The sequence below is a fragment of the Parus major genome, chromosome 17 (genome assembly GCF_001522545.3).
Source record: "Parus major isolate Abel chromosome 17, Parus_major1.1, whole genome shotgun sequence".
Lineage (NCBI taxonomy): Eukaryota > Metazoa > Chordata > Aves > Passeriformes > Paridae > Parus > Parus major.
The window spans coordinates 1700081-1727085 of record NC_031785.1 but is presented as its reverse complement, the minus strand read 5'-3'; the positions used below and the strand labels follow the sequence as shown (position 1 = coordinate 1727085).

Genomic DNA, 27005 nt, shown 5'->3' with positions numbered 1-27005 from the left:
CTCCCTGATTGAAGAGTCCATGCCTGTCCCAAGTGAGGGACTGTCACCACAGGCAGAATGGTTCAAATACCATGGAAAAACCCACACTGTGGCCATGGTGAACTATGGGGAATAAAACAGAGAGTACAACAGAACTGATAAAGGAGCCAAATACCTAAGGCCTGATTGAACAGAAACCATGGGAGATTGTTACCAAAAATAGAACCCTATGTAAGTGCCAAACAAGTAAAACCCTATATAAACACCTTGTATACTCAATGAAATTGGCTTCTGATCTTGCCTCGGATGTCGCCATCTCTCAATCGCCGATGGTGAACATCACCCTCAGTAACCCACCTTGCTCCCATGGATTTGCTGGTAAATACAGGGGAAGCAAGGAACCTCCTCAGAGGACAGGAGTGTAGGCTGGAGGCAAGAAACAGCCCAATTCCTCTTCACAGGTGGGCACTGAGCCCAGCTCTCCTTCCCACCACCACCTGCCAACCTCCCTACTCACGGCTCCCGCGCCGGCCGCAGCGACGCCGCACTCCCTGGTGCTCTTCAAACCTCTTTTACGATGGTTTTATGCAAAGTCCCAGGGTCAATGCTCATGAAAAAAACCCATTTCTGAGCATATCCCTCCTCCCAGCTCCAGGGTTAGGCTGTGCTCTCGGTGCAGGGAAGCCGCAGCGCTCCTGGGAAGCGCAGGCAGCAGCAGCGCCTGCCAGGCCGGCGGCAGCAGGAATGACCAACACGAGCACCAACCTGCAATAAAGCTCCCCCAGGTCTGAGTCTGGCCGAGCAACAGACAAGGCACTTCTGTTAGCGACCACAGCAGTGCAAAGAAATAATTAAAAAAAAAAAGACTGATGCTATTGTGCCCGGGTTCTGTCAGTGGACTTCGGCTGATGCCAAGCATTTACCACCCTCACTCACTTCCTGCTTGCCACCCTCGGCTTTCCTGGAGGAAAACATGCATTTTAAATGTTTATTTAGAGCTTAAGAATTTCAACAAATTGTATTCAAATACAAATAAATATCAAAGTATGCTTCTGATGGGAGCACAGGCACACACCCATTTGAAACCAGGTATCTCCTGAACTCGTAACGGGAACAGAATTCAGAGCTGTTCTAAACAACGCGGATACAGACCCAGAAAGCTACAAACGTTAGAGCACGCAGGAACAAACACAGGCTGTTCACAGGAATGCAAACGGCTGTCACTGACATTCAGAAGGGTACAAACTCCCAAGAATACTACTTTTTTCCCTCTACTCAGGTATCCAAAAACTAGGAAACAAACATTAACAGCACGAGACCTACTTTAGAACAATTGAGGCTTTCAACAATCCTCCGCCACAGACAGGCACGGCTCCGTTCCAGGTGCTCGCTTCGGCAGCAGGAAGCCAGCTCTGCCTGAAGGGAGGTGTGCTGCTGCTGCTGCTGCAGGAATACAAACCTCCCTGGGCTGTGCCACTGAGCAACTCCTGCCTGCACAAACCGGGGCTCTTCCCAAATTGTTTTCCTCCTCCTGTTTGAGACCACCATTAACCAGTTTGGGTGAACAGCTCAAGAGTGACCGATGAGGTCTGACAGGACTGGGGAGGGAAAATCAGAGCAGTGTCACCTGGACCCGAGCACGTGAGCTCTCTGACATCCCCCTGGCACATGCAGTCACTGCACTGTGTGCACAAAGGAGAAAATGCTGCCAGAAAATGTTTTTTCCTCGGCTTTCTGTTTTACAGTGGTGCCACCTCACACCAAGTGGCAGCTGACCACCTCTACCAGCTCATGGAAAGCAAAGCTGGGCAGTACAGGGGGGAAAAACCAAGTTCATGGCTTGGCACATGTCTCAGAGGCTGCAGTTACATCTGGCTCATGAGGAGCTTCCACCATCAGGGATCACTGAACACAAATGCCAAAGCTCAGGGCACAGCACAGATCTCGGTGGTGTGTAAATGCACTAATTCCTACATGCAGGCACACACCTACAGCCTAAATGACACTGAAAATACCTGTGCTGTGTCATTACCATGTCATAAAGTAACCTTGTGGAGTGTGCAAATCAAAATGCAAAATCAATTGGCTTTGGTGCATATAAAATATCCCATGCACAGTTACTAAAGGTGTTGCAAGATCTATTTAAAATGAGTTTTATTGAGATGAAAAAGTTTTTTCCATTATAACTACAGCATGTTAATCAAAACCAAGTGCTTCCCTTTCCATTAAAACATGAATTGGAATACATTTTGTTCAAAAATACTTTAAAAAGTAATCAGTTAAATGGAGTATTTTTGGATGTGCTTTACTCCGAACGCTGGTTACTGTTTCTAATCTGGCTAATGAATGCACACTAACAAGAGGTTTGCCTGTGTGTTCATCAGAGGCTTTGAAGGGAACCTATTTCTCTCAACAGCCTTCAGCTGTGAGCTGCACAGGCAGGAGCGTGCAGACCCTCGGGTGTGACAGAGGGCTGTGCTGGCCGTGCCCCGCTCAGGTGGCACCGTCCTTCCCACTCTACAAAAGTACAAAAGCATTGGAGGACTCCAGGTATACAAAGCAGTGCTTCTTGCTACCATCATCCATTCATAAGCATCATCTTCTGGATTTCCAGGCAGCTCTGGAGTATGGAGTAGTCCTTTTCTTATCCGGTGGTTTGAAGTAAGAATAAACAGGTGCCGCAGGATATTCCGCGTCTGGATTTTCTGCCATCATTTTCAGCTTGGCTTCAATGGCCTTGATTTTTGCACTGACACTGGAAAGAGGAAAAGCAGAAGGGAAATTGAGCTTGATCTTAGCATGAAACCAAACTACAGAAATCCAGAGATTCTGCTGACATGCGAATCCTCCCTGCACAAGGAGGGGCCAGGCAGCCCCAGTGCTGCATCCACAGCGAGGCAGGAATGCACTGCCCAGAGCCCACACTGCTGCATTTCAACCTCTGCACGGCTTTGTTCCTCCTTCAGCACCCCAAAATAACGGCCCCTGCACCTATTCAGTGCCTTCTTGAGAACGCAGAGTGAGACAAGAACACGACAAGGCTGCCCACTTCACGTGAAATGATGTAATTTCAGGAGGTCTGAGCATGTGCAGCAGAGCACAGCCTGGAGCAGGCTACTGGGAACAGCAGAGAAATGAAAGCCAGACTTCCTCCCAGCTACAGCTTGCTCGGGATGGGAAAACCCCAGACTCTAATTAGGTCAGGAAGAAACATTATTTCAGCATTAGCAGGGTTTATCCCAAAGGGAGAAGCTATCCTAGGTTACACCCCAAATTCCAAAGACTTTTGTTATTCCCTATCCTCCATTGGGTATGGACGGGGAGGAATGTTCCCTTCCCCATTGTGGCTTCTTGCACCATCCATCCTTACTAGAACTAGATTGTTAACAATCTGCATGGCTCAATCCCCTCTGCTCTTTACTTCCTAGCCTGTTACTTCTGAATTCCAAGCTCATTTTATCTCTGGGCAAATACATTAATCTGGTCCTGGTTCCTCACAGGGTTCCACTGACAGAACACAGAGGAAAACCACACACCCTTTCAAATAAACTGTGAATTAGCAAAGCAGCTATGTGCTTTGGGTAAATGCAGTGGTTGGAGAATTTAACCACATCCCACAGACAAGAGCTACAGGCAAAAAAACACTGGCAAAAAAAAATAGTTTTATGTGAAGTACTACCTGTGACTTCATTATAATCTTCTATCACTGCTGTAGAACTTCTTGCTCATGAGCATTTTGCTGAACCAAATCAGTCCAGTAAAAACCCAATTCACATGAAGTGCAGAGATTCTGGCCAAAGGAGCTGCACTGCTACGTAATTCCCAAGTCCCCATCTCACCTCACTCCCTTCCTACTACCCATTGGCTTTGTATGTTAGAAAATAAACTTCCAGTCTGAAGTGTCCCACATCAAGTGAGTGACTCCACAGGCACTGCCCCTTCAAAAACAGCTTTTTTGCCATTCTAGATTTTTAACAGAAACAATGCCAACAACTCTAAATCTTACTGAAATGGAAAAAATTGGTTCCCTGCCAGTCCCACAGCTGGGTTACCTCTCACCCATCTCCTACCTTAGGTTGGACTGGGGTGGCTCCGTGCTGGAAGATGGCTCCAGACTGATTGGAAGGATCTTCTCATTCTTATTGTGATCATATCTCTGCAAGCAAGAGACCAAGGACTGAGTCAGCTGTAATTAGGGACAAAGAAACATTTCCCACAGATGGACTTTAAAGCTGGATTAACATTGCCTCAGGTCTTGTGGAGCTTTTGGTAGGGAAGATTTTGGTGGTCAAACACTGAAACAAATCCCAACCACAATATTTGGTTAGCACCAACATGGAATGCAGGCTGGATACTGAACAGTTATGTGCATTGTACTGTGGATCCTTAAACCTTCTCCTGTCACTTCTTGTTCCCCTCTACATAAGGCAGGAAGCACAGATGGTAAATCTGAAGGTAACTACTGAACTGTTTGCTATGCTCCTTATGTGCAAAGCCAGAAAGTAACCCAAGCACATGACTGCACAGAACTGGGAAGTCCTGGGTGAAAAGATGGGAAAAAAAAAGAAAAAAAGATCAGTTAGGAACCACCTCCTTTCTGTAGAAGGCAGCTTTGTGAGTCTGTCATCTCTGTGGGCAACGGGCCTCCTGAACTATTTGCAGTGTTCTGCTTCCTTATTTCGCTTGGCACGGAGTCAGGTTTGTTTTTCTGCAGAGCTGCTCAACCCAACAGCGTCTGGTGAGCCTTGGCCACTCATCTCAGAGCTGCTTACCAACATGCTGCTCTTGTCTAAAACAAACTCTTGTTACAATAAGCCAAAGTTTTGTGCTGTTAAGTCTTTCCATTCAGGAATTGGAAAATGCCATGAGAGGTGATCATTTCTGCGTGTTCCTCCGCAGACCCCTGAGCAGCTGAGCAGACACTGCTCCAGCTCAGACTCTTTTTGTGGCCTGATCACTCCTCAGGCATCCAAGAAGCACATGGCACTCCAGTAGCTCCACAGAAAATGGAAACTGGATTTGCACAAGCTTGGATGTGCTGACAAGAAATCTGTAACTAAACCAATGTGGTCTCCTTTAATGGAGATACCTGGTTTGGTTTTTTAAGCATCCCAAACAGATGCACTAAAATACTGGATAAGACAAAGCAGAAAGCTGCTGGGAGGATAATCATGTAAAAGAAAACTACTCAAAAGAAAACAGCAACAAGCATTTCCTCTGTGCCTCCCCCAAAATCTGTTTTCTGCAAAGAAATTTATTCAAAATAAATTGCTTTATCAAATACGAGATAGTAAATAACTGCAGGAAAAACAAGGCAAGAATTTTTAAAAATTAAAATAAGGATGTTCCAGAAGGTACTGCCTAAGTCAATCTTAAAAACTTGATTGTTTATGTGACAGAGCAAGGAATAAAAGGATATTTAGCTTAGATGCAGAGTATGTTACTTTAAAGTCAAAACTAATTAGAGCTGCTGCCACATAAGTGCTTTCAGAAGTGGAACAAAGTAACACAGTAACCGGTAATTGGGAATTTCCATACCTCTCCTATGCAAAAAAACCACAAAGGGAAGGATTCAAACTTCCAGCCAATTACTCACTAAGTTTGGGAAAAGTTAAAACATGGGCATTTATAGAAGTAATCTGTTCACACTGCTCTGAGCAGAAACCCCCTCCCAAAAAACCCCAGGTTAAAGGGCCTGTCCTCACTCACAGCTAATCCAGCCCAGTTTGGGTAGACATGAGAAGCTGTAAACATCAACTCTCCAAGTTATTTCCCAGAACAGACTGTAATTATTTTGCCAGGCCAAGACTGCCTTGATAAGAAGGCTTTTATTATTCAAGTTTTTCAATTTTGCAAACTAAAAGCAATTCCTCTTTCCAGCAGCCAGCTTACCTTGACTTGTGCGTGTGCCCACCGCACCACCAATTTCTTGGACAGGGCCAGCTTCCCATTGAGACACTGGATCGCCTTCTCTGCTTCCTGCACAGGAAGACAGTTCCATAAACAAACCAAGCCTTTAGTCAAAACCTGCTCACATGGAAAGAGCTCTTTTTTCTTTGTTATTTAGCTTACTGTAAGTACAGCTCACTGACAGCACAGTGAGTTTATCCCACCGTATCCCAATCCAGGGATATCCCCAAAAGACTCCCAGTAACCAGACTTTATCTGCCTTTCTTGTTCCACCTTGCTATGAATAATTTTCTAGAGCTAATGCACAGTGTTAGGGCTCTTCTGATGTCCTTATCACCAGCAGCAAAAAATGGACCAAAGAACTGTCCCTTTCTAGTTAGCATTAAAAAGCAGGATTCAGGAAAAGACAGCAGAGGATAAAGGAAATCACTATTGCTACTTCCAGGAGCAGTCACAAAGTGACTGTGACAAAGCAGAGCTGTTAGAATCTGTGAGTTTGTGTAGATCAAGTACTGAATTTATCCTTTAACCTTGTAGTTTTGAATTAGCATTTAAAAAATGGGAAAAAAGTCAATCATTTATATCAGAACTTCAGATAAAATGCAACTTACCTGTTTGGTTTCAAAGTTGACAAAACAGTAGCCCCTGGGCTGCCCTTCCAGAGCACCAGACTTGTGGAATAGAAAGTCAAATTGCTTCACTTTGCCAAACTTCTGAAGGAGTTTGAGGAGGTGGTATCTGAAGAGAAGAGAAAACATTTATGACATGTTTTATCCCACTGACAGTGAGGAGATAGAGAGGAACCCCTGACACTCACAGAGCTCACACTCAGTGTAACAACACATTCAGCTGTGTCACACACAGATTCCCAAATCCCTGCAGGGATGGGTGCCCTGTGCAGCACCCCTTCAGCATCCACAGCTCTGAGCAGCGTTACCAGTGACTTTCCAAACCCCCAAGGCACAAAGCTCCCTCCACTCCCAGCACTGCCAGCTGAAGGGCACAGAGATCTATTAATAGCTGCCTTTTGGACAATTATGCAATGGCTCCCAAGGGGTTTGGGAGGGTTTTGCCTCCTGCCTCACTAAATCACTCCTACTTTCAGGCATAAGCCTCCTGTCTTCCCCTCTCTAACCTTGATGTGACCACCTGGAGCTCCATTCTCTGCACTCCTCTCCCAGCACAAGCACTCTGAGCCCACAGCACCCTGCACCCCTCAGGATCCTGCTCCTCCTGCTCCCAGAACAAGCCCTCCCCTTCCCTGTGCCAACCAGTGACAGTGCTCTGGCAAGGACACCCCAGGGCACACAGACACTTGCCTGGAAAAGGTGGGGATGCAGGAAGACAGAAGAATAAATAGAACAACCTGAAACCAGAAATTGTCAGCAGACCTCAACAAAAAAGGCACCAGGCAGCCCTCAGCATCATCCAGCCTAAATCTGCCAGTGCTTCTGGCTTAGACAGCTTTTCAGTGACATGTTCATGGAAGTCAGACACTTTTTTAGCCAATTATCCTCCTGCCATCCAGTGGGGAGTGTGCTGTTTCCAATAAAACTGGGGAAAGCCAGAGTAAATCTGTCTGCTTAGTATCTGGTACATTGAGCAACTTAAAACAAGGAACACATATGCTGTACAGGCCACATCTAATCCTGAAAGTTCTTTGCAGCTTTTTTTGGTTCTCTGGGATTGAAGTGTTTAACAACACTGGCTGACCTAGGAGAAAAGTGACACTCCCTGCTCCTTCACTGCCTGACCCCATCCCTGACATTTAAGAATTATTTAAGTGTTTAATAAGGGTGTCTTAGTCAGGACTCATCTCCTGAGCAGCTGTACAGTGTTTGTTGCTATGCAGTGTAACCCAAATTTTCAGTGTTTAAGGCTCAGAGAGCCTGCCAGGATAACACCAGGCACTGGGTGAAACTCCCATGTCCAGACATGAACAGTCAGTAATGGCCCCAGCCAGCCAAGTGCACCAGGCAACTACAGGGACTGTCCAGATGGGAAGGGCAGACAGCATTTTTCCTAATAAAGCCTGATAGGATGTCTGAAAAGGGCCTTAGCCCTTTGTTAAGCTTCAGAAGCCAGGCAAGAAAGTTCCAGGAATGTGAGTCATCCCACAGGATGGGTCACCGTGGACATTCAGGATGTGCACTTTTAAAGAGGTGAAGGTGCAGCGTGTGCACAGACGAGCAGTGCAGAAGGGCCAAGTTACCCCCAGGGGAACACACACATTGTCATTGATTATGGAAGGCTTCCTACATCCTTTGGAATACAGATGAAGTGCATGGTCTTCCAAGAAGCCTACGAGCTCTCAAACTCTGCTCTGAAAGCAAGGGGAACTAAAGAGAGCAGGGTGAAGAAAAGGAGCTGATTACACAGTAGCCAAATTTCACCACCTCACACTTCCAACAAGCAGACACAGATGTACAAGTGAAAACACTGACTTTGGAGACATGATGTATAAAAAACTCCACATGTTGCACTTCCACAGCCTTCAAAATATGTAAACGCACCTCAGGTTTGTTTCTGTAAACACACTGCTACAAAAAGCCCTGGGAATTTCAGCAGTGTGGAAATGAAGTCCTCACCACCAGGATGCTGTTCCCCTTCTGGCCACTACAGAGGCAGGGGAAGGGCAAGGACGATTCTCACCGAGTTCTGCCCTAAAAATCCCTGCAGCTGCCTTGCCAAAAGGAACTCTTTGGGGGTGGTTTGTTGGGGGTTTTTTTGAGAGCATCTGCATTCAAATAATCTTATTATTATTTAATTATTTTAATTGACTTTTAATTAATTAAATTAATTATTATTAATACTTAGCAGCGAGGTGATAGTTCCTCCTTTAAAACAATTTTCATCAACAGCCTAGAAGCAACTTATGCCATCTATTTTGTTCAGAATCCTTTTTCCAACAGTGCTTGCAATTTTACAACTGTAAAATTGTAAACTCCTCTCTGTGGAACAGCTCAGAAATCCTGTATAATTAATGCTTTAAGCTGTGATTATGGATTGGTATTGTTAAAATATTGTGGGCATAAATAAATAGTAAAATATTAACTATTATAAATAAATAATAAAATATTAACAGTAACTTGACAAGTGGTTCCTCAGGCCAAGAGGTACCAAAGAAGAAGACTGTAATGGAAAACCTGAAGCCTTATTAAAAAAACCCAAAAGGTGAGAAGATGTAAAAAGCTTTACTATGGCAACAACAAGGGTCATCCAGAGCTTGGAAGTTGTTGGCACCGCCGTGGCCCCACCGCAGATCCGCGGCCAACCTCCATCTCCACTTCCTGTCATCTGATGTGAATGTGAGACAAACCTGCAGCTCCCCCATTTCCTTTTCCTCCTCTCTTCCTCCTGGCACCCCGAGCGCTATTCAGACGCAGGCAAGGCTTCCTCTGAACAATGCTGTCCCAAGGATCCCGCGCGGGGACCGGGCCACATGCAAAATCTATTATTGCGAGGAATTCTGCCCCACTGGGAGCCAACGGGGGTCTGTAACAACAACTTGTGCACACATTGTTTTCTAGGTGAGACTCATCGAGATGGGATCCTCGACAAGCAGCACAACAGCTGAGGAAGTTGAACACCCGCTACTTCATCCCTGTGGAAAATGAATGGGCATTGAAACGCTACGGGAAACCAGATCGTGTGAGCCAGAGAGCTGAAAATGAAATCTCTGCCTGTCCAAAACAGTGAAAAGCCTCCAAAGGTTTTACGAACAGGAATGGGCAGAGGAGGCAATTCTACCCCACCTGCCACACGGAGATGTAACTGAACAACGTGGTTTTGCCCCATGGGGTGGGAGCACTGAGGGGTGATGGGGTCACACAGCACATCCCCTGCCCTGCTGTGCAGCTGGGACACAAATGATGGTGGTGACACCAAACCACGAGGAACCACCTGCTGCCGTCCTCATGCAGACCCCATGGCAGGGATCTCAGAGCTTCCAGAGTGCCTGGAGACACCATCCTGTCACAAGCAGCTGTGAGGTCCCCTGGTGCCAGCTGTCCTCCTTCCAGCTGCTGAGAACACACTCGGGAGACTCCCAGCACCACCTGCTTCCACAGCAGACAATGCTTCAAGGATGCTGCATAAAAGAAGTCGCCCACAAATAGCACCAGCAAGGAGGAATGCCCAGCTGAAGAGCCACCATAACCCAGTGCACAGGGCATGTCAGCACCCCCAGTCGAGCCACAGTCACTCAGTGTGTGCAACAGCCTCCCAAAAGCTGTCATTTGTGGGCAGCCCTACATTTATAAATGCCTGTTCCTGCAGCTTGTGCTCCAATGTGTACATTACCTATTAACTCTCCAGCACTCGACTGCAGCTCTAGCTTGTTCTTTAAATGGAAGTCTTGGATTGATTGGATTGAGACTTTCTGATCTCATTTCTGCTCGAGAGTGTCACAACCACTTATTAACTCTGCCAACAACTCAATCAACCTTACTCTGTCTTAAACAAATCCAACAGAGAAGTAACAAAGGCACCTCTTTAAAAACCAGATAAAAGCAGCAAATGCAGAAATATTTAAGTTTTCAGGGGTTTGATTTGGTCATGTGAGTAGTAACCTCAACAGGAATAATTCAGAGGAACAACAAGAACTAGAGATGTAAGCCCTTAGCATGAGAGAATAAGGGTCAAGATGATTTATAGAAACTCACTGACCACACACTTTCTCTATATTGACAATGTGCTAAAAGGAGCTTCCTCTTCTTTTGTTCACAAAGAAATGGAGATGCAACATCATTTGCAGGAGAGAAGAGCCATTTCAAAGCAAAAACAAAAAGACACATAATTATAAAGTCTGAAATAAGCAGCAAACACTGTCACTCATCACTGGGCAAACTTTAAACAATTAGGAGCATAGAAGCACTCTAGGTTTGAGAACCTTGGAGAAACCACCAAACTCACTTCATCCAAGTGATGAAAAGAGTTAATTTTGCCATATAAACCTATTACTTATTTGGCCAAGATTAAAAGGAACAACTTACACCGAGCACTGAGGATCACCCTGTGAAGTGAAGGATCCAATGCACTCACACCCTCCACTCCTGCCCTCACACTAACACAGCTCCTGCATCCCTGAGGACTCAGCAAACAACACTCAAAAATTCCTATATCTAATTTCACGTGGTCAGTGAATGTGGACAAACCACAGCAACAGAGCTGTGGGATGGAAGTGGTAATTAATGCAGAAACCTCCCCAAGCTGAATGGCTGAAATCACAATGCATTAATGATTCCATTTAGAGGCTATTAGGGAGCCGCTCTGCTCAGATGAACCACACTTAGAATAAAACCCCAGCACCTGCACACACACAAAAAGAACCAGGAAGAAAAAGTATTCCACGACAGGCATACACAATAGTTAATCAAAAATGCTTGTTTGTTATGAGTGTGTAAAGCCCAAATTGTTTTGGTTCGCTTTCCTTTTTATACAACCTAGTGATTTCACAGCACCCTATCCAAATATTGGACAGCACATCATATTCCCTTAACAATTTAGCTGTTCAAATGTTATGCTTGCTCAGGAGATAATTATCCATAGCCTGGAGAAAACATAAAATGCTCACACACATGTTTGATTCATGCATTTACCCACCACAGCAGCCAGTCCCACCACTTCCACCTCCTCACCACCCACTGCTGCAGTCACTCTCCTCTGCTTAACTCACACCCAGCAAAATACCAAAACAAGGCTGTTGTTTGATACAGATGCCTGCCTGTCAGGTCTCCCCTGCCCACCCTCATCTCTCCACAGACCCCAACCACTCTGGGTACAAATTTCAGGGCTGTGCCTTGCTTTACCATTGTTTGTACCCTGAAAGTCTCCAGCCTGATATTCTACATTTCTCTAGTTTAGAGGACGGGGATGTTTTCAGCCGCTGGGCTCCCAGCCCGAGCGCTGCTTCAGGGGGTGCTGTTTGTGGGGGTTCAGGACCCGTCTCTGAGCAGGTTGGTGCAGAACCCCCCCACAGAGACACCCCCCGCTCCAGCCCTGTCTGCAGCAGGCATGGGCTGCTCCTCGGAGCGCACAGCTGCTCGAGCGAGCGACTGGCACCGCTCGCTGCGGGGCAGGGACAGGAGCTGGGAGTGCCGCACCAGCCGGTGCCGCCTGCCGGGCACGGGCACCCCCAACACCCGGAGAGCTGCCGGCACCGGAGGCCGAGCAGTGCTCGGGCTAACGCTGGGCCCCGGGGGCTGCCAGGCCCGGGGAGGGGCGATGCGGCACCGCCCGGGCGGGTTCGGTGCCGATGCGGGAACATGGCCCCGTCCGGGGCGGTGCCGCTGCGGGGGCGGAACCCGGGGGGGGTTCCGCAGGCCGCGGATGCCGCCGGTGCCGCGCGGTCACTCACTCGGTGATCTTGGGATCCAGGTTGCCGATCCAGAGGCGGTGCCCGTCCTGCAGCGCGCCCTCGGAGAGGATGGAGGCGTTCTCCAGCGGCAGCGCCTGGCGGCCCGGCTCCATGGCTGTGCGGGGGCGGCCCGGGCCGCTCGCTCCGTCCCCGGGGGCCGCGGCCGCTCCGTCCCCGCGCAGGCCTCGCCCCGCCCTCGGCGCCGCTTTGTGACGTCACGCTGCGGCCCGACCGATGACGTCATCTGGGACGCGCAGGGCAGAGCGACGGTGAGCGAGGCGCTGGCGCCCGCCCTCCCCCGCCTTCCTTCCCCTCCCCTTCACCGCCCCCGGGCCCCGATCCGTGCCACCGATTCCCGATCGCCGGTTCCCGATCCCCGCTCCTCGGCCCGGCTTTGCACGGAGCACCGGGATGAGCAGGCCGGGGCGTCCTGAGAAGCGGGAGCGGTGTGGGCGGCTCCAGGGGCGGGGCTACGTGAGGGCGGGGTCTGGGTGTGAGGGGCGGGGCGGGGCCGCGGGACCGGGGCGCGCATGCGCGGGGCCGGGGACACCGGCGGGACCGGGACCGGGGGCAAGGACCGGGACCGGGGGCAGGGACGGGAACCAGGGGCAGGGGACCGGGACCAGGGACAGGGAGCAGGGGCAGGGGCAGGGGGCCGGGTGCCCCCGGCGCAGGGAGGGACGGTTCCCCCGGGGGCTCCGCCGCCGGCTCCGCGGGTACCGAGACCCGTCTGTGTTGCCGCAGCTCTGAGCGCAGCAGATCCGCAGCTGCTGAAACTCCCCGGAGCCTCGAAGGGCCCAGTCTGGAATAAACCCCGTGAATGTGGGGGTGTTACAGCTCGTGAGACAGACATTAAAGTCTGAGCCCGGCTGATGTGCGCACAGCCGGTACCGGCTCCTGTTTGTGCCGGGCACATCTGGGCAGGTGCGCAAAGGCCGCGCTGATACCGCGGGCACGGGCTGGCGGCCACCGTGCCCTTCTCGCTCCCGGTGGTCACCGCAGAACCCCAGACCTGCTGCCCACATCCCTGAGCTGCCGCCTGCCCCCGCGGCGCCCCGAAGGCCCGAGCTGTTTGCTTTAGCACGCCAAGCTGCCTTTCTCTTCCCCAGGTGCATCAGAGAGGGGCTGTGAGCAATGGCTCTGGCGCTGAGGTGCCTCCGTCCTCTCCCGTCCCTGCTGCAGCGATCCTCCTTTGCCATGGGCAGGGGGCTGCCCCAGGCTCCCAGAGCCTGCCCAGCCCTGCTCCTGGAGGGCTGCAGGCAGTGTGCCCAGCAGATGCTGCTGAGCAGACAGCTAGCTACCAAAAAAGGTAAAAATGGCAGCTTTTTTCACGGTTTTGCAACATCTCTCTCAGTACTTTTATGTATTTATTTATTTTGGCTGATGTGCTCAAGTGGTGAGCTCTTTACTCATTAAAAAAATACAGTTACTTTGGCTTTTTTCAGTTTATCTTAGACTTGATTCTAAATCTGACCTCTAAATCTGACTGATTCTAAATCAGACTTTAGTATCTTCTTTCTACTTTCTAACTAGCTTGTCAGATATAGAAACAATTTTTTATTTTTTTTTTTTTGTAATCTGCAGCTAAAGGTAAAGGGCAGAGTCAAGCCAAAGTCAATATCAGTGCTGCCCTAGTTGAGGATATTATCAATTTGGAGCAAACTAATGAAGATATGCAGGCAGTCATAGAAGCTCTGAAAGAAGATTTCAACAGAAATCTCAATGTTAGAACCTCACCAGGTTGGTAACTTCCTTGTGTGGTGCTCTGTAGCCTGTAAATAAGGATACAAATCCTAGTAATGGACAATTCAAATTTTTTCAAAATCAATTTTCTTCTCCTGGAGTTACCTGCTGGGCATCCAATTCCTGCAGCCCTGACATCCCAGCTAGAGGCTTTCTTCACCCTGAGCTTGACCAGGAAGGATCCATTTTTGTTAATAGCTTCCTGGAAATAGCTTTTTTAAGTGGGAGATGTCAAAAGCATCTAACTGAACTGTTTGCAGATGTGATGGAGAAGCAGGTTGTCAGCTAATGGTGCAGTAGGGCAGGAAAAATCCAATTGCCATTAAATTAGCCTTTTGGAAATTGCCATTGGGCTGGTGTCTGGCATACACAAACTTTTTTCTGCTGTGCTTCTTTTTGGGTAGTAACCTGTACAAACCTCCATCATTTTATGGATTTTGTATTTTAGGAAGAAATGTGAATATATTTGACTGAGCTACAGTTACTATAACACTCTGAACACACGCATTTGTAAGTGTATCAAGTTTCAGGGATAAAATTTAACATTAAACAATGACCAAATTTGAATCATTCACCACCCCAGCTCTGGCAGGGGCACTTCTGTCTTTAATGGAGCTGGAAAGCATAGCTCAGTCTCTTAACTATTTATTTTAACCATAGGTATTTTTTTTAATTGCACTGATAAAGTACCTCCTGTCCCATGTGCCTTTTGGCCTGTTAACATTTTGCAGCAGAAAATAGAGAGCAGATTAAGAGTAGCTCAGGGAGAAACTGAATACTTTAAATTAGGCAGTGTACAACACCCCTCTGGGGACCTGGAAAAAAAAGAAAGAGGGGTTTACAGCACTGCTAAGTTAAAGACAATATTTGTCTTGATCTTTATAGCACCATTTTGATTTTCTTTAAGTTGTAAGAATTAAAAAATAACCATTTCCCTTTAATTCTTAACAATCCTGCTTGGTTTTCCAATTCTAGTTGCAAAAACAAACAAAGAGTTTTGTTTTCATGTTTTTGTGCTTTAGAACAGCTTTGAAATCTTTAACTTGTGAATACACAGGGGATGCTTGAACACAAACAGCACCTGAAGTCTGAATAAACACCGTTTTTTCCTTTGTGACCTCTGTATTTTGCATGGCAGGGGGGAAGTGGGACAGTGTGGACACATTTTTCTTCAGCATCACTGCACAGTGTTTTATCACCCTGAAGCTCTCTGTGTTTGGTTCTTTGAGGGGCCCTGGATCACATAACTGTGATGACAAAGGATGGGAAGTTTCCGCTGAACCAGCTGGGGCAGATCTCACAGAAGTCACCGCAGCTCATGATAGTGAACATGACCAGTTTTCCAGAGGTGAGGACACATTGGGAGGGGAGCTATTTGCCATGGGAACAAACAGGTTGATGCAGAGCAAAGGAGCATTTAGACAGAATCAGTCAAACGTGGCAGGGCTGCGGGCTGGGGCTGGGCTGTGTCACTTTGTGCTGACACAGAGCAGAAGGGGCATTTTGCTGCTGACAGCAACTCCCCAGCCCCACGTGGCCCCCAGAGCAGCTCACCTGCAGCAGCACCGGGTCACAGGAGAGTTACTGAGTGCTGTGGTTGCTCAGGGTTGTATCCAAGGAGTGCCACAGTTACAGGGCTTTGCTTTGTGAGCGCTTCCCCCTCATCTGGATCTGCAGAACAACAGGGAGCATCGTGGACCAGGTGCCTGGATTCACTGTGTCCTTTCAGCCCTCCCCATTTCCCATGCATTTATGAGAAGCCTGAGCACACACACTCCCCTGAAGTGCACACATGGCTGCAGTGTCGTGTCAGCCCTGTTGTATTCATTTCAGTTCCTTGTCAAGATGTGTCCATGCACAGAACCAGACATGTAGTTGGAATTTGTGCTGGGGACTTCATCAGACACCTCTGAAACATGCTTATGTATTACCTGGGCTGGGGATACCCCTGAGAGTTCATGAGAGACGCTGCTGATGGAGCCTGTGACCTTCTGAACAGCTTCCCTGGTGGGACTGAGCTGCTTGTGCTAAGTGCTGTCACAGAGCTTGACTTGGGCACTGCTGAGCTTGGCCAGCTCCTCCCTTGGCAGCACTTTCAGGTCAGAACCCGAATTAGGGGCTCTGATTTATCTTCTGTGAGAGACAAGTTATTTTAATTTTCTGCAGGAGCCTTAGACCTGCCCCTGAATGAGGCAGCAAATCCAAATCCCAGCTCAGGATCAAGCCCTCGTGGTGCCCTGCAGCAGGTTCCTCTGACAGAGCTGGGCACAGGGGAGCAGGAGTGAGCGCAAGGTCAACAATTCATCCCACTCCAGGGCTGGAGCTTTGCCAGGGCTTATCTCTATTTATTTTGCAAAGGCTTTCCCCAATTAATTAAGTCAGCAAAGTCTCAGAGGAGGTCAGTGTAAGGCACTTGATGCCTAAGTGTTTCTTAGAGTGTAGACTGTGTGTATAAAGGCTCTGAAGAACAGAGGCCCCTCATCAGCGAGGTCCCACAGAGTGTCAGCGCTGAGAGGGACAGGGAAGTCCCTCCATGGCTTGTCCCATGCCCAGGCAGGAGCTCAGGCTGAGAAATGGGCATGTGAGAAATTAAATATCCTCCACTTAGCATTGCCTACTTTTGTTTCCTATGCTAAAGGACCACTTGAACCATTTCTCTCACTACAGTTGCTTTATACCCATACCTGTTCTGTGATAGATGGAACTAAAACCACTAGAGACATGATCACTTGATGTCATTATTTACAGCATGCAGTCAGTGGATCATGACATAGAGAAGCAAATAGAATTGGCTAAAGAGTCTGACAAATAAAATAATCATAGAAAAGAACTTGCAGAGCCAGAGTCTGTTTTCCCAAGAGTTACAAAACCAAACAATGTTGTTTTTTTAAAGATAGTTATTTTTTCACAGGCTACAGGAGGATGGGGGAAATATTGCAATATTTTCCCTTCTCTCATTATTCTCCTCTACTTCTATCTCCTCCAATATCTATGTTAAACAGCACAGTTTTTATTGAGCATTTATTTCCTGCAGAACAGGCACTGTCTGTGGAATAACACATTGACATTCCTAATGTGCTGAGATCATTTTGGTTGCATTTTCTCTGCCCTTGTAGTTTCAGGGGACAGCAGTTGTCTCCTGCAGAATATGAGCAGAGCATTCATTTAATTCTGTGATGTCACACGAGGGACCTGAACAAATCTGCAGAGCTTTAGGTTGTGCCTCAGTTGGCAAAAGCTGAGCTTTATAAATACAGTCTGAGCTACATAAATACTGCAGCAGCCTGGAGCTAAAGTTAATGATGGCAAAGAGTATCAGAAATAGCATCGTGCCTTGTAGGAAATAGAGTGCCACAGGAAAAGAGACTCCTGGGGCTTGTCAGAGTCAAGAATGAAGTGACCTGGCAGAGCCCTGTGGGTGTTCTTGGCCAAACTCTGCTCTGACCCCAAAGCCTGACACTCTGTAAAGGTGCACTTACACTTTGTGATGGGGGGTGAAGCCTTTTAATCACCTTGCAGTCACCAAGTAAACCTGCCACCCCACCTTCCAAGCAGAGCAGAGTGTCAGCCAGCGGTGGGGGAGTTTTGAGAAGTTAATCCTCACTAATAAGCTGTCAAATAAACAGAGCTGGGCACGAGCACTGGTTCTCAGCCATCTGCTACTGCCCTGCTGTCCTGTGGTCAGGTTGTAGTGCTGAAGTGGTTAAGTTCATTAAGGTTTCAGAACTGGCACTGGGTGATTTCTAGGGGGAAACATTCAACTGGAATTTTTAAATGCTCAGAATCTTTCATCTCCTTTGCCACAGTCAGGCCCTGCCTTGGGAATTTATTGCGGTTTCACTCTGCGTTGCCTCAAACCATTCAAATAGTTTCAAAGAAGCAAAACAGTTTTCTTTTGTTGTTGCTTCCCTTCCCCTCTCCTCCCTCGTGCCCCCCTACCCCAATTCGAGCGGCCGTAGTTTCCCATTCGGTTTGATCAAAGCTCTCTGCACCAATGTAACTTCCTGATCTTACTGGTAACAGAAGTAAATGTTTCCATGTTCCATGGAGATGGATTGCCAGCTATTGACAGAGTTCTGGCATATGGGAATGATTATTTCCTAATTCCCTTTACCTTTTGATGTGTTTTACAGAGCACAGCTGCAGCTGCAAAGGCCATAAGGGAGAGTGGCATGAACCTGAACCCAGAGGTGGATGGGACGGTGATTCGGGTGCCAGTTCCCAAGTGAGTATCAATGCCTGAGCTCATCATCGAGCAGGATAACACAGAGCATTGCAGTGAGTGCCCTTCAGAGGGTAAACATGCATGATTGCTTGTTTGTTGCCCCATGCAGCTGCTTTGCAAAGAGCTGTAGTTTGGGTTTGGGAAAAAATCTGAGCTCTTAGAAGCATCTTTTGGAACCTCTTCGGAGGGTCTGAGCTCTAAGTCACCACATTCTGATGATTTGTCTTATTTTCCATCTTCTTTCTGCAAAGGAAACTTGGTCCTAGCTGGCTACAGCACTTTGAAAGAGAGAGCCAAAGGCTTTTGTATTTTTGTATTGCTTTAATTCAGGGGCTGATATTTTCTGCCCTGCTCTAAATTCCTGCCATTACACCAGCACAGAACAGCACTGTTGAGCCAGTAGTTTTAGGTGAGAGTAGCACCTTGCTGCAGAGAGCACTAAAAGGAACTGTGAGAGGAAGGAAATTCATAGCTTTGACAGAAAAATCTGCTCACTCTTTGGTGTAATACACAGTGTGTAACTGGTGGCTGTATGGAAAATCAGGCATAGGGCTGGAAAAGCAGGTTACCCTGGGCAAGGGCTGAGTATCACTTCCCTCAGCCAACACAAGTATCTCCCAGACCCTGGACAAGGCAGGAGGTGCATCCATGCTTCAGTTTGGATCAGGAGAAGCGATCCTGGCTCTGCCTGGGATTGGGGACTGGTCCATTCAGATGGAGTCAGAGACCTCCCATCAGCTCCACCCGCTGACACACACACAACCTGTCACAGGGCTGTGTGGCACAAGGAAAATTCCTGAGCTCCTGTGGGTGCTCAGACCTTATGGAGCATCTGAATACCCCAGGCAGGTGTGGCTGGGCACAGTTTCACACCTTGGTAGAGACAAACAGCTCCCACGCAGGGCATGTACAAACCCTTGGCACATGCACTGCCTTGCACAGGCAGGTGACTCCTTGGTAGAGATGAACCAGGTATTTCTTGTGCTGTAAATCTCCTTTAAAAATTCTGTGGAATTTTACCCAGCATTTTGATCAGAGAAGTCTAATTGCAGCTTTCCGTTGCTGTCGGTGAGAGGGAATGACATTATCATTCTATTTGCTGATTTTCCTTCCCTGTGCTCCCTGCCCTTCCCCCATTCCTCAGGAGAGGAGGCAGAGGAGGAGGAGGGCACCATTATCTTCATAATTGCTGAGGCTCCCGGGTTGCTGCACAGTGGTTTGATTGTTAATGGGCACTTGGGTCATCCTTGAATACGAATTGCAGGGGAGGAAACTCCAAAACTGCGAATCCCAAGCTTTAACAAAATACTGTGTTTTTAAACAAATGTGTACGGTCTGTCACTATCTTTGGTGGTGCTGCAGAGTGAAAACAAGGCTTCTCTTCCCAGGGAAGCTCTGCCTCCTGTGCTCCTGTGTTCCTCTCCTGTGTCAGGGTTGCAGCTCTTGGTCCCTTCCTGGCTGCTTGGGAAGTCCTGAGTTAAGGATTTGGGCTCGGGAGCTGTGCCCTGTGGGTCTGGCACCTCCAGTCCCTTTTGCTCTCTAGCTCCATGTCTGGGGCTGTGGGTGTTTCAGCCACTTACCAAAAAGAAAAACAGTTCCAGCCTTTTAAAACCCCACAATGAAAAAGGCAGGGTAGAAATTGTCATATCCCTCATTTACTGTTAAAATTTTTTAAAAAGTTTTGTGTTATTTCCAGCAGTTCATGAAATATAGAGAGATGCAGTGAAATTGCAGAATTACATCAGGTGTGCAAAATAAGCAACAAATCAGAAGAAATTAAGAGACAATATTAATATTGGTTCTGCAGACTTTGGTTCTTTCATTAAGGGAAGCCCAGTAAAAATAGAACCAAATCCAAATTGTCCTTACCTGTTATTATAACCACTCTTCACTGTGGCCACTGGACACACGTGTCATATTTTGCCTTGTGCAGGTCCAGCTGTACTCCAGTGTTTCAACAGAGCATTTAGAAATGGAGTTTGCTTTTCAGTATTTATTCTATCAGTTTAGTTTTTGCAGTGCAGTTTTAACAGAAAAAATACACTCGTGTCATTGGTGTTTACTTCTGCTGCCTGCCAGGATCCCTCTGCTCCCCAAGGCATTCTCCTGTTTGTGTGGCTAGCACTGCATAGGCAATATTTATTTGTATAAAAAGTAGCCTCTGAAGGTTTAAAAATAAAAATTAAAAGAAAAAAAAAAAAGAAAAAAACCATCCATGGGAACATTTGTATTGGTTGATCTCTTGGCCGAATTTGACCTGACCTTGTGACTTTTATGGTATTGCCTCATTTTTAGATTCATCTTTTTTGGACCTATTGTGTTACACTGGATATTGTTTGTAAATCAGTAATATTTTTACACATGCTTTACTGAAAGCCAGATGACTCATTTGAAAGTTTAATGACTCATTGTGAGCCTTTTTTTTCCCCTCTACCCTTTAAGTAGTAAGCAAAGATACCTACTATGGGGAGAAAGGACCAAAAAACGTCACTTGAAAACACCCCAAAGCTGTTCTGAGCTGCTCCTGCTCATCATCAGGAGCCTCTCGCTGTGTTTTATTGAGCAATAAATGCTGCACCCTGTGTTTATCTGCAATTATGAATGCAGAGTGTTTCGTTTAGCCTGCTTTCCTCTAACTGATCCCTCTCCTTCAGAGGAAATTCCTGGTGTTGGAGGTACAGAAATCCCAGAGAAATGTCTTGAGCTGAGCCGGGTCCCCTCTCGGCCACACGCAGGGGTGGGACACTGAGGGCTGCAGTGCTCAAACCCTGGGGCTGGGGGAGGCAGAAAAAAGGATGTTCCTCAGAAAAAAAGATGTGAGCCCCCTGACTTGTCACTCAGCAGGTTTGCCCTGGTCCAGGCAGGACAAGGCTGTCCCTGGGGGACTGGCAGGGACTGACCCTGCTGCTCTGTGGGAGCATTGTCCTCATTCCCCATCTGACCCCCTTTCCCCAAGTTCATTCACACTTTGTTTTGGCTTTAAGAGGGGGTTGGGACGATGGTTACTAGACAGAAAAGAAAACATACCTAAGAACAGCTTAAAAGTCCCAGATCTCGGGGCAGGATTAAAACAACTGTCCTTAGAAACCTCGGGCCTGGCTCGTGTTGATGGATTCCTTAACCAGAAACAGCATCTGCTTGGAAAAGTGTCTGTTTCTGGCATTATTGGTAGCATTGCTGAGAATTTACACACGGTCTGGCTGGAACATAAAACCCGCTGAGAAACTCCCCGGCACTGCGCGGTGATAAAAAGAAATTGGTGTTAATAAAGACAGACAAGGAGGCATGAAAGCTGTGACCCAGTGCCAAGAAGCAGAGGAAATCTGGCAGCGCTGCATAAACAAAAACATTTCCTTCAAGGCTCGGCAGCCCCGGGCAGGCGAGCGATACCCTCGGCACAGCTCGGAGCGCCGAGCTCAGGTCTGCAGCTGAGCAGCTCCCTCCCACCCAGCAGGAGATGGCAGAGATCCCCAGCTCCCTTCTGAGCAGCCAGGATTGACTCCTCGCTTCCCCCCCAAAAGCTGCCTGAGAATGTGGCCTCAGGCAGAGAGGTGTGTGTGCCTGGGAGCTGCCTTTGGGAGTTCCAGATGTGCTGTGGGGCTGTGCCTGGGCAGGCTGGATGTGAGGAGCCCCAGAGGCACTAATAATCCCCATGGATGAGGAGAACCTCAAGGATCTCTGCTCCCTCCTGGACAGGCATTTGGGCCAGGCTCGAGCCTGTGCTGACCAGAGCCTCCTGCCACATGTGGTGAGTTAGGCAGGGAAAGGTTCTTCCCCCAGAGGGTGGTGGGGCACTGCCCAGGCTCCCCAGGGAATGGGCACAGCCCCAGGGCTGCCAGAGCTCCAGGAGCCTTTGGGCAGTGCTCTCAGGTGCTGGGTGGGATTTTGAGGCTGTCCTGTGCAGGGCCAGGAGTTGGACTCTTCCAGCTCAGGGTACTCTGAGGTTCCTTGTGACATCCCTGGCCAACTCCCTCCGCAGCCCCTCGGCAGGAAGGGGACAGGCCGGGGTGCCTGGGCTGCTCTGGCTCTGCCAGCTTTCCTGGCAATCCCGAATTCCTGTGAATCCTAACTGGTTCTGGGAAACCTCTTCCCTCTGGCTCTGTGAGATGGGGATGGCTGCCAGAGACCTGGCTGTGGGCAGGGGCTGAGCGTCCCCCCAAGCCCCCCGAGCCCCACACCCAGGGGCTCTCACCCCACATTTCCTGAGCTCTCTGTGGAAAGAGTCCTGGCCCCAGGGTTTTGGTGACCCAGGCTGCTGCAGCCAATTTCTAAATACTCCTGTGAAGTGTTTATTTTGCAGTATCACCCCCACACATTCTCCTGCTAGTGAGTCTCAGGGAGAGCGCTGGGGTTTCTCCTTCTCCAGGCAGTCTGGAAACTCCAAGAGCTATGAAAATAATTAAAATATTATTGTTAAGCACTAGCAGTTGACAGTGGTCAGCTGTAGGTGCTGGAGCATTATCTGAGCTGAGGGGACACATCAGCCATTCCTGAGTCTTTTTGATGGCCAGACCCCCTCATCAGCAGTTTTTAGTTTGGGATTGAAAATTGAACATTTTTTTGTGACACCACAGCAGTAACTGGCCCCACATCAGGGGGAAGGTTGACTGGAAGTTCTCCTGGGCTGAGTTACCTGTGGCTTACCATGTCCAGCAGCATCCTCTTGTCAACCCAGGTGTTCATATCATCCTGATGGGAAATCCTGGTCATGGTGAGCTGGAATAAGATTGAGTGAAAGAGAAGCTCCTTGGCTTCCAGGTACATCATTCAGGAAGGCAAATCCAAGTTTCAGGAGCAGACATTTCCTCCTGGCTTTGCAGTTTGATGCTTTTTAGGATGACACTTTTCAGTTCCATCTTTCAAGTCTGGAGCTGGATTTTTCCTCTTTCCCACACATGCTTTGGCAGTAGGAAGTAAGGAAAGTCTGAGCATTTCAAGATGACTTTCAGGCACTGCAGCAACAACTGTAAGGCAAGATTCAGTCCAAGATCTCCAGCTTAGGGCTGTGCTGGAAATTTTCCATTCTAGGCTCAAGACTTGCTTCCCTGGGATGCTGTGCAGAGCTGGCAGATTTTCTCAGGTGGGCCAGAGCAGAATAAAAACATGCCCTGAGCTGTTCAGTCCCTCTGCCGTGAGACACAGTCTCTCCACACAGAGCCAGCTCCATCTAAACCCAGCAGCTTTTGTGTGTCCCTGGGCAGGACAGCACCAGTTGGAGAGGATCACTCATTTACCCAGAGTCCTTCACAGAAAAGGAATCTGGCTGTGCTACACATGACACTGCTTTTCCTTTCAGTGTTTTTCCTCTCCTCTCTCTCCTAGGGTCACGAGAGAGCACAGGGAGAGCCTGGCCAAGCTGGCCAAGCAGTCCACCAACAAGTCCAAAGAGGCCCTGAGAAAGGTGAGAAGCAAAAGCATCACCCAGGTAAAGAAGTTCAAGAGCAAAGTGTCAGAGGATACCATCTGGCTGCTAGAAAAGCAGGTAATTTTTCTTTCCTTCTGCCAAATGATGGTGTCTCACAGCTGAGTGGTTTCTCCCAGCCCTTGCTGACAAATCCTCAGCACTGAGAACCCAGCAGGGCAATGGACAGCCCTGGGCTGAATTTTTGGAGCTGGCAATGACATTTGTATCTGCTTTTTCTTTGTGAAATTTGGGGCTTCAATCTCAAAGCCAGATTGAGAATAGGAACAACTGTAAGCTGACACAGGGAAAGAGAATTCCCCAAAAGCTTTCATACTATGAGGGATTGTTGCACAAGCCAACAGAATTTAGTGAGTGAAACAATCCACAAGCATGGCTATACCACCACTCATGCTGTGCCTGGTCACTGCAGATTTGTTAATGAGCATTGCTCCAGTTGCCATTAATGAAAGTCTTGCAAGATTATCTCTGTTCACAGTTTTTGGCTCCAATTCAGGAAAATACTTAAGCACATGCCTAATTCCCTAAGAGCAGATGTCACTAAAGTCAATTACTTGGGCATAAACTCAGGCACAAGCCTAAGTGTTCTGCTGAATTGATGCCTCTGAAGGCAGGCCATTACTTCTTAGCTGTTTGTTTATTAACAGCTAAAGTTAGATACATTGCAAATGCTCTGGGACAGTTCTCTGTGTGCTCACAAAAATAAACATCGATATACAGAGCGTTTGTGCAAGCAGGAAAAATGGCCATGCCATTGTAACCGAATCCTGGCGGGAAGCAGCTCTCCCAGAGCACACAGATGCTTTTCTGCATTGGTAAAGGTAACATGTCCAGTGGGATTTTTTTCTTGTACCCAAATTTTTCGTTATGAGCAAAGGTCACTGTCAGACCTTGCAGATCTTAATCCTGTGAAACCAGTGCACAACACCCAGAGTGCTCCAGTCTGTACCTGCCTGAACGTTTTCATCCCTTTTGCACCCTGGCCGTGTCCATCTCTTCTTACCAAGAGAGCTGATCCCTGGGCAGGGCTTGAGCAATCACCACTTTATTTCTTTTTACAAGAGATAAACAGATTGTTACGTGCTGTGTGAATTCCTGGCACGTGCACAGGACCTGTGTGTTCTGATAGTGCTGCCAGAGGTAACAGCCTCTCTTCCCTGGTGCCAGCAGCTGCAGGTCTCTGGCTCTGCCCCGAGTCTCTCTGTTAAACCTGACCTGACCTGTGCAGCCCAGCCAGGAGTTTTGTGGGCATCTCTTTTTAGAGCCTTTGGCCAGTCCCTGCTCTCACAGTCCAGGTGCCACACTGGCATGGATACCTGAGGGCTGGTGGCAGCCAGTTACTGCCCCAGTACTCTTGGGGTTTTATGGGCACCACAAGCTTTGTTCCAAAGGGTGATTTGATCACTCCTTTCCCTTTGAACTGTGGCATCACCTCACACAGAGCTCTCATTTCTACTGTCTTGCCACAGATCCAGCAAATGGCAGATGAGGCTGCCACGGAGATGGACAAGCTGCTGGCAGCGAAGACCAAGGAGCTGCTTGGATAAACACCATCCCAATGGCCACACTCCTCCCCCTGGAGCAGGAATGAGCTGCCACATTCCCCAGCACCCAGCCCTGCCCGGGGGCAGCAGCCTCAGGGATGGGCAGGATCAGCTCTGTGCCTGGGCTGCTCCTGCTGCCTACTCTGGGGTGTGCTGAAGGGAGGGGGGAGCTCTCCTTGCTGTCCTTTATCCAGGTGGGAACAGAATTGGATGAACTGAGATCAAAAATAAAATATCAGGAAGGAGAACTGGAAACTGCTGGAGGCACAGAGGAAGAACTGCCCTGCTCACTTTGTGCCCCATCTTTGCACCATCAGACCACCCACGAGAGGAACCTGCCTGTCCTGCTGCAAACCTCAGCATTTATTTTTGCTTGAAATAAAGCCAGAATGAGGTGTGGAGGAGCAGCCTCACGACAGACAGGTCCTGGGTGTTCCCTCGGCTTCACGTGTTCCAAAGCAAGCATTTGCCCCGTGCCATGGCTGTCACTGCCAGCAGAGTGGGCAGGGACGAGGGAGCTCAGCACAGGGTGGGCAGGGGCTCTGTGAGGAGAGAACTGAAAGCAGTGCTGTCAGCACAGCTGCTTTAGCCAGGATGAGAAGACCTAAAACCAACACAGGAACTTCCCAAAAGCAGCATCTGCCTCCCCAGCCATTTACAAACGCCTTGGAGCCTCTGGCACCACGGTTCAGGGTTGGAGGAGGTACAAGCAGAGCAGGTCCTGAGCACATGACAGAGCTCAGCTCCTCACTGTGAGCAGGTACTTCCCAGGACAGCAGACAGCCTCGGTGGCAGGAGCAGGAAGGTGCTGGCAGCCCCCCAGCCCTGCTCCCAAGGCATTTGGGTTCAAAGAGCACCAAGTGCTCTGCACTCCTTAAATAAACAACTCCCCAAAAGTTAGTTTGTGTGCCACGGGGAGGGGGAGGAGGATGAAGGATTTGCTCTGCTAGGGCCCCACATGTCAACAATTTCTCTGCTTTGTGTATTTTGGCCAAAGCCCTTACCATGATAAATGAATAAAGGAAGATGGCGAGCCCAGGGCGGTTCCACAGCTCGGGAAATTGCTTTCAGCCGATTACTGGATTTCTTTTGACATTTATCAACTGGGCTTTTTTTTTTTTTTTTTTTTTTTTTGCCATTGTTGCAGCCTCAGCATCCCCACAGCAGCCTGGGCTGGAAGAGTTTCCCTGGTACCTGCCCAGGAGCAGCAGCTGCTGGGCTGGGAACTCCACAAAGCCAGGGCAGGTGGAGAACTGCTGCTGCTGCTATGGAGGCTTCTCCAGCCTCTTCCCATTCTCCAAGCCCTTGGGATGGAGGCAGTGGGCTGGTGGAGGCAGGCAGTGGAGCTATAGGGGGTCATACACATGGGAATTTTCCAAATATTTACCACTACATGAGGAATAAAACCTGTGGTAAAATGACCCTAATGCTGGGCTGGGGACAGAGCTGCTGGATGGTTGAGGAGCCTGCATCCCCCTGTCACCCCTGGAGCAGCCCCAGGGCCCACAGAAACTGCTCTCAGCCCTGGTGCCACCAAAGCAGGGCAGATGGATGTGAGCCTGGGGAGCTGTGCCCCCACAGTCCATCCTGCTCCCTGGGGGACAAACAGAAAAAAACCAGATCCCCAGCAGCTCCCAGTCACACAGAAGCACCCAGGAAAAGAAAGGATGGGCACTCGCCACCGGCTGGCTCACAGAACGGCCCTGGAGAGGTCCCACTTTCCCTTTGCAGCACAAATCACCTGCTGCTCCACATCAGGAGCTGCAGCACAAGGTCTGCCTGCTCCAAACACTCCTCCACTGGCACCAGCGGGAGCCTCTCACT

The 27005-nt window shown here is 48.6% G+C and overlaps 2 protein-coding genes across 3 annotated transcripts; one reads left to right on the top strand and one right to left on the bottom strand.

Annotated features, from left to right (window-relative positions):
- Positions 1-2108: 2108 nt before the first annotated feature.
- Positions 2109-12445, bottom strand: RBM18 (RNA binding motif protein 18). The gene is made up of 5 exons (XM_015645043.3): positions 12248-12445; positions 6501-6627; positions 5872-5958; positions 4050-4135; positions 2109-2734 (listed from the first exon to the last, which is right to left on the bottom strand). The coding sequence occupies exons 1-5, from the start codon at positions 12358-12360 to the stop codon at positions 2575-2577; spliced, it is 573 nt and encodes a 190-aa protein (XP_015500529.1). The 5' UTR covers positions 12361-12445; the 3' UTR covers positions 2109-2574.
- MRRF (mitochondrial ribosome recycling factor) lies at positions 12432-26229 on the top strand. 2 transcript variants are annotated; one of them, XM_015645041.2, is made up of 7 exons: positions 12432-12516; positions 13357-13556; positions 13832-13987; positions 15220-15338; positions 18124-18215; positions 23538-23697; positions 25107-25603. In XM_015645041.2, the coding sequence occupies exons 2-7, from the start codon at positions 13382-13384 to the stop codon at positions 25182-25184; spliced, it is 780 nt and encodes a 259-aa protein (XP_015500527.1). In that variant the 5' UTR covers positions 12432-12516; positions 13357-13381; the 3' UTR covers positions 25185-25603. The 2 variants fall into 2 exon arrangements, with proteins under 2 accessions (XP_015500527.1, XP_015500528.1); XM_015645042.3 differs by lacking the exon at positions 12432-12516 and adding an exon at positions 12905-13171 and having other exon boundaries at positions 25107-26229.
- Positions 26230-27005: the final 776 nt, after the last annotated feature.